At 52.3% G+C, this 12,642-nt stretch overlaps 1 protein-coding gene across 1 annotated transcript in view; it reads left to right on the top strand.

Moving 5' to 3' along the window:
- The first annotated feature begins 11,461 nt into the window (after positions 1 to 11,461).
- Positions 11,462 to 12,642, top strand: part of BSN (bassoon presynaptic cytomatrix protein) — a 37,814-nt gene continuing 36,633 nt past the window's right edge. Inside the window, 2 exon segments of the mRNA XM_010851960.1 lie at positions 11,462 to 11,491; positions 11,594 to 11,667. Coding sequence (XP_010850262.1) covers positions 11,462 to 11,491; positions 11,594 to 11,667 — 104 coding nt within the window.

Here is a 12,642-nt window from a genome sequence, read left to right as displayed (position 1 = left end):
CATGAAGTAGTTGCTCCCCGTTTCTTCCCCCAGCCTCTGGCACCCAGTAGTCTGCTTTCCCTTTCTATTGATTTACTTATTCTAGATACTTCACATAAATGGAACCACAACATATGTAGCCTTTTTGTCTGGCTTCTTTCAGTGAGCCTAATATTTTCAGGGTTCCTCTACACTACCTGCATGAATCAGGATTTCATTCCTTTTGTTTTGTTTTGTTTATTGTGGTAAACTATACATCACATACAATTTACCATTTTAATGATTTTTAAGTGTATAGTATATGAGCGTTAGGTACGTTCATTGTTGTGGAGCCATCTCCACAGTTCTGTCCGTCTCCAGAACTTTTTCATCATCCCAGATTGAAACCGTGGCCATTCAACAGAATTCCCCATCCCCCTCCCCAGCCCCTGGTAACCACTGCTCTCCCTTCTGCCTCTATGAACTTAACTGTTCTAGGTACTTCATATAAGTGGAATCATGTAATATTTACTCAGACTTAATTTAACGTAATGTCTTCAGTATGAACATCCATGTTGTGACATGTATCAGCGCTCCATTCCTTTGTAGGTCTGAATAACATGTCATAGTGTATATATGCCACATTCTGTGTATCCATTTAGCCATCCACGGGCTTTGGGGTTGTTTCCATTTTTAGGCTGTTATGAATAACGCAGGGATCCTGCATCTCGGTATCCTGGTGGACAGGGAGAGCACAGACATAGCCCAGCCCTGGGACGAGGTCCTGAGGCTTGGGGACGAGTCCAGAAGCAGGGTCTGCTCCCACGTCCCATGGCCTTTGTGTGGCTCTGCTCAAGTGTCCCCTCTTCCGAGGGCCCCCCCACTCCTTTCTCATCTATATTGTTCTGAACAAGTCAGGCTTACCCATTTGTCTTCTTGGTGTTTGCTTGTCTCTGCACCACACGGCAAGTTCCAGGAGAAGAGAGGCCTTGTTTGCCTTGCTCACTGCTAGGTAACCATGGTCTGCAGTGCAGCGCAGTGCCAGGCGCCCTGGAGCTCTTGGGAAAATGGGTGTTCAGTGATGCCTCACACTTGTGCCGCTGTGGCTGCTGCCGGAGCCCAACCCCCTTTTATCTCCCCATCGTGTATTTGGATTGCACCCACCACATCCTCTGTCCAGGCATCACCCCGTTATCAGGAACCCCAGACCACCTGAGTCCCCAGCACCTTCCCCAGACATTCCCTCCACTTCTGCCAGCTGAGCGCCTGGCTCTGCGTGAGGCCGCAGTGTTCCCCTCACCCCCTCGGCAGGGCGATCCAGACCCCCTCTCACTCACTTGTCCCTCCTGGCCAGGGGGCCTTTGGGGTGGCATGAGCCCAGCCCTCAGACCCCGGTCCTTCCTCTCCTGTCAGCCACTGGCCATATGGTTCTAGTCCTTTCTCTCCCTCGGCATCGCTGCCTGCACCTCTCATTACTTGCCACTTCTCTAAAGACTTTGGCATCAGAATCCCAGGCTCCCTGCCCACTCCCCTTGCTGTAAGCCAGGGAAGGAAGGAAGGGAGGAAGGAAAGAGCGCATGTTTTTCTCAGCGCCTGCTGGGCACCTGGCATTGCTCTTCTGCAGGCTGGGTGACCCTGTTCTCTCTGCTGGCTCAGGCTGGCCTGGGCACTCTGGGTGAGGACGCAGGGTTGGGTTAGTCCCTCAGGACATCGGCCCTTCCCCTGGGGAGCAGACATCCTGGACTTTACTTGTTACTCAGAGAGGTAACTCCATGTACCATGAAAAACGTGGTCACACATGTGCTCACACATGTGTATGTGCAGTGAACTGCCCACGCACATAACAGCACCCACACTAGTGCCCACATGCACACCCAACCTTGCACACACATGTGAGCACTCACGCGTACCCCCCACTCACACGTGTGCATGTGTACTCACAGAGCATCTCATCATTTCAGTCTTAATCACCACTCTCAGACCCACATTTTCCTTATGAGTACATCTGTCTTAATAGATTTTTTAAGCCCAAGTGGCTGAGTTTAATGCTCTCGACATGTGAACACGTGTCAGGTAGGAACACGGTCATCCCCAAGCCTGTGCTGGTCGGAGGCTGAGCCCTGGGAAAGGGAGGAGAGTAGGGAAGGGAGCTCTTGGTCGAGGGCTTTTCCTGGCCAAGGGCCCCCACTGAAAAGGACTTAGGCTGCTTGGATAGGAAGTTCTGGCCTTAGGTCAGGCCCAAGGGACCTTGCAAGAGAGCTATCCTACAGCAGCAGGCTGAGCCGTGGGAATCAGCCCCTTGAAGCAGGAGGAAGAATGGGGTGGGGTGAGGAGGGGTGGGGCGAGGGGAGCGCCTCCTACAGGAAGCCTCCCTGGCCTCTCATGTTATTGGGAAATCTCTCCCAGTGGCAGGCAAGCTCCCTGGGAGGCTGGTAGGTGAACCTTCAACAGGAGGAATCTAGAAAGGAACTCCCAGCACCTTCCTAGCCCTCACAGTCTAAGGGAGAGGGAGGTTCAGGAACCCAAGTGCCACAAGTAGATGTTAGATTTCTCCCTCTGAGTTAGAGCCCTCAGAAGTGAAAGACAAGAGAGCCACAGAGGAAAGGCTGTGAAATTGGCAAACAAGGAAACTGAGCCCCCAGCCATGTGCATTTTTCTGCAACTAGGCTGAGGGGGCAGGTAGAACAATGGACACGGGGATGCTGAAGGCTGGAAGGGTGGTGGGAACTCTTGCTTTTGCAGTGTCGTTTAAGGCCTGCTTTTTCCTGATGGAATCTTGAGTCTCATTTCCCATCTTGAGATGTCAGTTTTTTGTCATTCTGATTTTTTTCACAGGCCCTGTAAAGAATTGCATTCACTAGTTAAACACTTCCTCAGCACCTTGACTGTAATAAATTTGAAATCGCCAGGCAAAGGCGTTGTTCAGAGGCTTCTCTTCTCTTTTCAGGACCTGCGGTTTCCAGTGCTGCAGGTCCTCGTCGGAAGGCAGGACTCTTTAGCGGTTGGAATAGCCCTGCCCAAGGACTAGCTCTGTGCCCTGGGCTGTGGGCGCAAGTGACAGAAGGCAGGTGCAGGCAGGGTGGCTCTGGAAGATGAGCAGGCGGGGACCCTCTTCTGTTGTTTCATTTAGAGCTGAAACTAGGGGCCAGACCCTCGGTCACAATTTTCTTTTACCATTTTTGGGTCACAGGTAAGTTTTTCCTTACGGTATAGAAGCATAAAGAGCAGACAAGCTCTTACTAGTTTAAAAAATGTTAAACTAGGGGGGGCGGAAAGGAAAAGAGCAGGCCTTATTTCTGGACAGAGAGGTTTTTAACATGGAGATATTATTTTGGTGTTTCTTTCTCTCCCAGAATACACAATAGTTGTAGTTTTTGGATCCCACTGGCTTCCAGGAGAAGGGAGCTAAGGGTTCCTCAGGCTTGGTGGGGTTTCCCTGCTGGTCTTGGAAGATCAGGCAGTGGGAAGCCTCAGACACTTGAGGTGTGTTCAGGTCCCACCTGGTTGCCCGCGCTCGGCAGATGTTCAGCTAACTCACGTATTAATGATGCAGGCGCTGGCTTATCTTACTCACAGCATTGTTCTGGCCTGTCTTCCTTCCAGCGCTTGGATCATGGCCGGACATGAAGCGGGCCCGTAGCCGTGTTTGTGGCACAGGGTGTGTCCCTGGCCCTTAGGCCAGGCTGAGGGCTCAGGCTGCTGTGCTAGGTCTGAAGACAGGACTGAAGCTTGTCAAGCTTTGTGAGCCAGAGTCCTGGCTTCCAATTGGAGTGAGGGGTGAGGCCTGCCGCCTCCGTTGTCACAAAGAGTTAGAGTCTCCTCTTGAGTTACCTCCTAGTTTCAGCAGAATCTGGAGGCGAGCTGACAAGCATAACGCTGTCCCCTTGGTAAAAGGCTACAGTTGTAGAATTTGCTGGAGCGAGAAGCAGGGAAGGGCTGGCTCAGCTTTATGTAATAATGCCTGGCTCCTGATTAGAGCTTCCTAGCTCAGGAATCTTCCCCCTGAGCCAGAAAACTGGGAGGTTTTGCAGCTCCAAGTGGTCCTCATGTGGGGTCCCGGTGCAGATGTCTGCAAACCCAGGGCTGTCTGGGGGCAGGTGCCTCAGTGGCTTGGGCTGGGTTAGAGCTCCTGGGCCATGCCTGGAAGCCACAGCACTCCCAGAAGACAGGGTTGGTAAATGAGAACCAAGGGCTGGACTGGGGCCAGAGATCTTGAGAAGGCTGTAGGAGGGGTGAAGAATTTGCCTGTCTGCCATGTGTGCCCTCAGAAAGCTGAGCCTGGGAGGGGAGTCCACGGGGGCATGTGACTGGCCTGGATGCACTGTTGAAGGGTACCCCAGTCACCACAGGCTAGAAAGGCCAGGGAGTTCTTTAAAGTTCAAATGCTGTCGATGCCGTAGCCCTTAGGACAGGAATGTGCAGGGATTAGTCCATATGAATGTCAGCATACTAGGTCCAGTCCTTATGGTGCCCAAAGGGAAGGGTCCCTAAGGTGGGGCCCTTGTTTCCTCTAATGTCCCAGGTCAGGCCACCTGGAACGCCTGGCAGGGGTTGGGGAGAGCCTTTGAGGAGCTGCTGACCTGGGTCTCAGCTCTGGGCGGTGACTCTGGTCACTCTGCTCTGACCTGCTGCTTCTTCCCTCCTCTGGCCCTCTTGGCTCCGGGGCCCCTGCTCCCGGCTCCCTCAGTAATCTCCTACTGATGTGCTGTTACCCAAGACTGATGAATAAGTGGGAATAAGACATTAGAGCACTAAAAGCAGTAACGCTCCCCTCCTACTGAGTTCTACCTAAGGAAGCCGGTTCCTTTATATGCTATAGTAAAAACAATGTTTGGATCCCTTCCCCTTGGAATTTGTGGTAATTGGCTGAACCAGACATTTGTAAAAGGTAAATGATGTAAATATGACTGTTTAATTCACCTAAAATACGAAGTTGCTTTCAAGCCCTACCAGACTCATTTCCTACAAATCTTGCCTAATTGCAAGTTATTTTTCATCAGTTGATTTTAACTACCTGTGTGAACTTCTGCTTCCTTCGACTGGCAAACAGAGATTGCAACCAAATTAGATTCTGGGAGCCCCTGGCCTCCTGGGGGTGCCCAGTCTGACCAAAGAGACAGACAGTGGGCAGTGCCTTGCAGTGGGGCAGCACTGGGACCGGGCTGGTGGGGGACATACAGGGAGGGGGACCCCGGGAGGCTCCGCGCCAGAAGCCGCATTGGAATGGTGCTGTTCAGCCAGCGCTCTGGGGAGCCTGTGGGCACGGATGCAGGAAGGCCTCTGGCCCCTTGGGGAGTTCCCAGACCTCAGGCAGGGCTTGCATTAGGGGATGTGTGGACAATGCTTGAGAGACAGGATGGTGTGGAAGGTAGCGGCCTGTGACTTGAGACCCAGACTAGGGAACAAGGTTCCTATGAACTTTTAAAAAATGAATGAATGAATAAAAATGTCTAGAGATGCACTCTGAGCCCCTGGTGCTGGCTTTGTGTCCACTCACAGGCTCCTGAGGCCTGCAGCTGAGTGTTGCGGAGACCTCACCTCTGTGCTGCTGCTCTTAGCAAGACAATTCCTTTTTGGTTCATCTGGTCAGAAAGGCTGGGGAGGGCCCCCCGATAGCCTCAGGCCTCCCCGACCCTGACCTCAGTACACCTGCGATGGGGCAGGGCTGAGAGCAGGAGAGAACCTGGTCTTGGCAACCGGCAGAGACCCCTTTAAAGACTGGGAAAGTAAGAATTCCCTCTGAACCGGAGCACACGTGCTGGGAGAGGAGGGAGACAGGACAGTCAAGTGAGGCATGGAGAAAAACATGAAAACTCCTATTTACATTGTGCCCTATCTCATTCTTTCAAACATTGCCAGTTAGGGAGGTGTGTTTTAGCAGTAATATATATGCACTTAATTGGTAAATAGTCATCTGTCGGGGATACGTGAACATGTTTTAGCGATAGGGACTGGTGATCAAAAAGGCAGGAGGCTACTGGCCTGAAAGTGTGCAAGTCAGGAAATGTTTTCTTATGTGAAAACTGGCTTTTTTTTTTAAACTCAAACTTTCTCAATTCTACCATCCCTTCTTGAGAGAGCTGCTCCAGGGCCCAGAACTAGATCCTGGTGCCCACTGTTCTGCAGCCCCTGATTCTCTGCCTGGACACACTGGTGTGTGTGACCATCCTAGCGGTCCTTCCTAGCCTGGGCCTTAAAGAAGTCCTCCCCCTGCATCTCCTTGGCTGTAATTGCCCGTTACAGAAAGGTCAGCCAGGGATTTATCAAAAACCTTGTTTGAACCCTGCAGGGCTCTTCCGGCTGCTCTGACTTAGAAAAAACAGTGTCCTTAAGTTCACTCCCCTCCTGGTGAGCAAAGACAGCTATTTATTTGTGTGAAGTATCTTTCTTTCAAATACTCAACTGGAGGCGGCAGGGGGCGGGCGGGGGGTGGGGTGTGATGCTCTAGAAGGCTGCCATGTGGAACCCAGCCTAGTTTTCCCTTGGGACCCCGCACAGTCTCTCCCCGCTTTTCCGGCCAGTCTGCCCAGCCTGAGCAGGCCCCCCTGAGCACACCTGCCAGGGCAGCCCCGGCTCTGACCCTAGGGACATACCTGGGGTCAGAGCATCTTCAGCCACTGGAGCTTGTTGGCCTCCTGCCTTTCTTGGGGGTTTTTGACAGAGCAGAGCCCAGCTTCTGACCAGCGCAATCTGGATTATTCCTCCTGGCACTGGTCATGGAATGGGACAGCAGGCCTCAGGTTACTGAGGAGAGTTGCAGGGGAGGCCGATGGGCTGGGCCTTGTGGCGGAGGCTCCTTCCTGCTTTGCTAACCAGCTTTAAGACTTGTCTCTGATCAGTCAGTAGCCTTAAATGCTGAAAGGGAGGAGAGCTGGTGGAAATACAGCTATTTTTACATCCTCCACCTTTCGTGGCCATCTTTTAAAAATATCTAGCCTGGATAAGGCATTTTTAGTCTTCCCCTCCTTGTCTTCCAGCCACTCCTCCGTGCTTCTGCCCTCTCCCTCCTCCGCCTGCCTGTCCTCCTGTGTCTTTCCCACTTCATGGCAGTTTCCTCTCCCCCTCCTGCTCACCTGTCCTCATCCCAGCCCTCCCCAGGGAGCAGGGCTCCCGGAGGCTGAGGGAGGTACACTGGCTTCCAGGGCTCTCACTGCTGATGAGCCACATCCATGAAACCAGGGCTTCCTGAGGCTGGGCTGGGTCCTGCCTATGGACACCTCCCTCCCTCCCTTCTGTGCCCAGTGGAGACCTTTGTTAAGGAGGTTCCTCTGGAGATTTGCCTATGAACTGAACCCTTAACTCTCCCAGGTAAAAATATCTAGACCTGTCTGAATTGAACCCAAGCTCCAACCCATCTCTTGATGTCTCTTGGATGCCCCCACGGAGATCACCAATTCGAGAAAACCAGCTCAACCTTGTGATTTTGCTATTTCACCCCCCAGTCTCCACCCACCAATTGGCTTCTCTCCCCGGATCCTCCAGTTCAGTCAAAAGGACCCTGCTCCCCAGACCCCAGGCCAGAATACTCCTGCTGAGCCTTCCCTCTCTCTCAGCCCCTGGACTGTCTTTTGGGCTGTCACCTTATTCTATCTTCCTGGTAGGGTTTCCCTGCTAGCTCAGCTAGAAAAAAATCAGCCTGCAATGCAGGAGACCCTGGTTTGATTCATGGGTCAGGAAGATCTGCTGGAGAAGCGATAGGCTACCCACTCCAGTATTCTTGGACTTCCCCGGTGGCTCAGCTGGTAAAGAATCCGCCTGCAATGTGGGAGACCTGGGTTCGATCCTTGGTTAGGAAGATCCGCTGGAGAAGGGAAAGGCTACCCACTCCAGTATTCTGGCCTGGAGAATTCCATGGACTGTATAGTTCATGGGGCCACAAAGAGTCGGACACGACTGAGCAACTTTCAGTTATTCTCTCTGTCTCCCTACCTCCACCGTCTCTTTGTCACAGAGTGGAATACTTCCTTGTTTGAAAAGCTTAAAGGCCCTGCTCTCCTGGCCCTTCCCATCTTGTCTCTGAATTCAAGTTGTTTGCTGCACGCTGTCTCCAGGAGCTGTTCTAAATGCTGAGAACAGCACTGACTTACACCCTGTCATGGAGCTACCCCAGTGACTTAGTGATAAAGAACCCACCTGCCAATGCAGGAGATACGGGTTGGATCCCTGGGTCAGAAAGAACCCCTGGAGAAGGAAATGGCAATCCACTCCAGTATTTTTGCCTGGGAAATCCAATGGACAGAGGAGCCTGGCAGGCTACAGTCCATGCAGTTGCAAGGAGTCGGACTTGACTTAGCGAGTCAACAACAGCAACACCTTGTCATGCATCTGGGTCTTTGCACGTGTTTTCCCTTCTGCCTCAGTTCCCCTTTACCTGGGAGGGGGGCGGCAGGCAGCCCATCCACGAAGACTTGGTTTAGACGCCTCCGAGTTCTCAAAGCCTTCTCAAACTCCACCCCGGACTGTGTGGACGTGTCTTGCAATGATTTGTTTGCACATCTGGTCTCATCTCTGGACTGGAGGCTCCCCGAAGACTGGATCCCTATCTGATCCACTTTTTAAAAAATTTATTTTAATTAAATATTGAATAGGTGTTTATACAGAATCGGAGAAGGCAATGGCACCCCACTGCAGTACTCTTGCCTGGAAAATCCCATGGATGGAGGAGCCTAGAAGGCTGCAGTCCATGGGGTCGCTGAGGGTCGGACACGACTGAGCGACTTCACTTTCACTTTTCACTTTCATGCATTGGAGAAGGAAATGGCAACCCACTCCAGTGTTCTTGCCTGGAGAATCCCAGGGACGGGTAAGCCTGATGGGCTGCCATCTATGGGGTCACACAGAGTCGGACACGACTGAAGTGACTTAGCAATTATACAGAATATAAGAATACTTATAAAATATGTATAAAATGTAAAGAATAGCAATACAATGAGCACCTGTGGACCCACCTTGCATTTATGAGTTGCAATCCATTCATACCATCAGCACCTATCACACAGCCTGGAGCTATCATTCCAGGGGTCAGTGAATGTTTGTGAATGACTGAATGCTCGAATGAGCAAGTGACTTGAGTGTGGTTTTCTCTGTGAATCACATTGCCGTGCTTCCCACTCCTCTACAGCCTCACTGTGCTCACCCAGAGGCAACGCGGAATGTTTTAGGACAAGGACTGGTGGCCTTTTTTTTTTTTTTGACCACACTATGCGGCATGTGGTATCTTAGTTCCACAACCAGAGATCGAACCCATGCCGCTCGCAGTGGAATCATAGTCTTAACCACTGGGCTGCCAGAGAAGTCTGAACTATTGGGCTTGGTATTGGAATCACAGCACCACCACTTACAGGTCATAATGGCTTTGCAAGTTCCTTAACTTCTATGTGTGGCAGTGTTCTCATCTGTAAAATAGGCAAGTTGCATCCTACCACATGGATTTGCCGTGACAGGTACCTGGCATATGGTGGTGTTCAGGTGTGTGCAAGTGCACGGTTGGCACAAGCACTTCTGTGGTCAGTGGAGTGTTCTGTGTGGTGGAACTGGGGGTATACAGCAAGTGGCCAGAGAGGGCTCGGAGTGTTGCTCCTGCCGTTCTGCCCTGCATGAGGCCAGATCCAGGGCGGGCCAAGTGCACGCCCATCATGTGCCGTGTTTCCTCAGCTCAAACACATTTAGGGGCCACGTTTTACTGTTCTGAGTCGTGATATGAGTGCAGTCCATCCACCCAGGAGACACGTATGAGCATCCAGTGAGTGCTGAGTTCTGGGGCAACGCTGTGGAGGAAGCCCAGAGGTCTTGCCAGGACCACAGAGGGTGCACGGGTGCAGCAATGATGAGTCAGGAGGTCTCAGTGCCCTGGAGCACAGAGAGGCCGGAGGGACGGAAGCTGCATTTTTTTTTTTTTAGATGGACCAGTTTTAAAGTCTTTATTGAATTTGTTAGGGCCTCCCTGGTAGCTCAGCTGGTAAAGAATCTGCCTGCAATGCAGGAGACCCCAGTTCGATTTCTGGGTCGAAAAGATCCCCTGGAGAAGGGAAAGGCTACCCACTCCAGTATTCTTGGGCTTCCCTGGTGGCTCAGACGGTAAAGAATGGGCTTGAATTTGTTACAATATTGCTTCTGTTTTATATTTTGGTTTTTTGGCCTCCTTCACCAGGAATTGAACCCACACCCCCGGCACAGGAAGGTGAAGTCTTAACCCCTGGATGGCCAGGGAAATCCGGAAGCTGCGTTTTTTAATAGGTTGGTCCGCAAAAGTGTCCCCACAACAATGCCACCAGAGCCAAGACTCTCCCTGTGTCTGCTCCCCTTCTGCCGGTCCCGCTCCTGTCTCTGGGTGTTTGTATCTACATGCACTCCCTTGAGTGTGCGTGCAAGTGCCAGCAGGTGCCAACATCCAGAGACAGGAGCGGGCCTGGCGGAAGGGCAGCAGACCCAGGGCGAGAGAGAGAGTAGGAGGCTGGAGGGAAAGGGCCCGAACCTCACGGGACCTCACGGGCCATTATAAAGCCTTTGGCTCTTCCTGTGGGAGGGAAAGGAGGGTTTAAGCAAACAAGGGAAGCAGTTTGATTCATGTGTATAAAGGATTATCCCAGCTGCCGCACAGAGAAGACCGTAGACGGGCAAGAGGGAGCAGCCCAGCTTGTGCAAAACTGGAGAACAGAGGGCACCGCAACTTGAACTAGGTGGAGCGAGGAGGCAGCGGGATGTCCAGACACTGAAGCCCAAGATTTACTGATGACTGATAAGGCCTGAGAGGAGAAGGAGTCAGAGTCTCCAAGGGGAAAATGGGGAGGAGCACGTATGTGGGCAGATGGGGGCCTCAGTTTGGGCATGTCACGTTCGAGGTGTCTGTAAGACATCTCGGTGAAGACATGGGGTCGGCAGGGAGAGGAGAGGGGAGTTCAGGGGAGGGGTCTGGGCCAGACACACATTTGCAGTTACCAGTGGGGAGTAGGAGATAAAGCCTTGAGCCTCAGGCAGCTGTGGGCTTGGAAAGCCTCGTGTGCACAAAGGCTGAGTCCCTGCAATGTTGGAAGTGGGATTCTGGGTTTGGGAGATGAGGAAGCACCTGCAGAAGAGCTCAGAACAGCATGACCAGGAGGGAGGAAGCCGCCTGGCAGAGGGTGGTGTTCCCAGAGGAAGCTGAGAATTTCTTTCGGGAGAGAGGGAGGCCTCAGCACTGTCGGGTCAGGGGATGATCAGGTGAGAGGAGGAACCTAGAAGCGACTTTTGGATTTGATGCCGTGGAGGTCACCAATGACTATGACCTGAGAGACTTCTGTGGAAGGATGGGCGAAGCCAGGTGGCCTGGTTGAGAGGAAGGGAGGAGTGGGGCTGGAGGCCATGAGTGGAGGCCACTCTTTCAGGGAGTTTTGCTGTAAGAGAAGCAGAGAAATGAGGCAGTAGCTGAAGGGGAAAGTGGGCCAGATTTCCTTTTTCTTTTTCAAGATGGGAGAAGCATCTTTGTATGGACATTAAAATCATCTGAGTAGAGAGGTAAGCAAGGATGATGAAGGAGAGGGGAGAATTTATGAAGGTGAGAAGTGGGCCTTGGGAGCAGGAGACTGGCAAACATAGGGACAGTCGTCAAGAGGCCTTAGTTGTACAAATCCCCCCCCAGCCGCTCCCACTTTCCCAGCAAGATTGTGGACAGTCTGTCAGTGGCAGTGAGCAGAGGGAGGTGGCTGGCGGCCTGGAGATCAAGGAGAAGGTGTGAGGAGTCGTCCAGGAGACAGGAGAGTTAAGGGTCCACGGGTGTGTATCGCGATTGCCGGGCGTCAGTTGCAGCCACCACATGGTGTGTGGACACACATCGGGCCTGTGTGCAGGGGGCACCAGCCTCGCCACACAGGCTCTGCTGGGTGCAGAGGGCATTGCTTGTTTGTTCACTGCCACCACAGCTGAGTTGAAAGTTAACCTGAATTTGGATCCCTGATGGTCACATACAGTGTCCCCAGAAAGACTGCATTTTGACGCAACATTGAATTAAAAAGTCACTGTGTACAAACAAACACAGTAGAAATTGCTTACTTTCTCAGAAGAAACCACGGACCTTGCCCAGCCTGGAAACAGGGTTCTGGTCCCTTTGCATATTATAAAGGGCTCTCCATAGCTTCTGATGAGCTTGCAGCCCCAGGTAATTTAAGTAAGATATGAAACGATGCATTTAACCAAGTGGGGTTATTTCTTTATGACACCTAGAAATTAGTCTACTGAAAGGCCCTGGAGCCCTTTGGGCCTAGAGATGGCTGCAGCCACCACCAGCCACCACACTGCACTGGGCCTCACAGCTGGCGGCAAAGGTGACTTCCAGAGGGCTAGACTCAGGCTCTGGCCATCCGAAGTGGCCAGTCTGTGAGACTGGATGGGTGGATGTGTGCTGTGTTGGCTGACAGACAGTTAACAGTGTCCTTTTTCTTTTTCCTGGAAGAGTCTTTATTAGACCGAGGGTGTGTCTCCTCCCTGGCAGTCCCTTGGAAGGGAGGAAGGACCATAGAGTGTCTTGGAGTGGATCTCCCGGCGGGCTCTGCGGTTCCCCTCTAAAATGGCTTTACCTGAGACAGCCTACCAGTGGGCTCCTGAATCTTTTTGGCAAGCAGATGGCGTTCACATAAGGGCAGCAGACTTAGAGTCTCCTTCTGTTAGTCAGACCCTACAAGGACTGGGGGCACAGGGGCCGAAGGGGCC

The sequence above is a fragment of the Bison bison genome, unplaced genomic scaffold (genome assembly GCF_000754665.1).
Source record: "Bison bison bison isolate TAMUID 2011002044 unplaced genomic scaffold, Bison_UMD1.0 scf7180017864304, whole genome shotgun sequence".
NCBI classification, from domain to species: Eukaryota; Metazoa; Chordata; class Mammalia; order Artiodactyla; family Bovidae; genus Bison; species Bison bison.
Note: the sequence above shows the minus strand (reverse complement) of the source record. Positions and strands in the feature narration are given on the sequence as shown.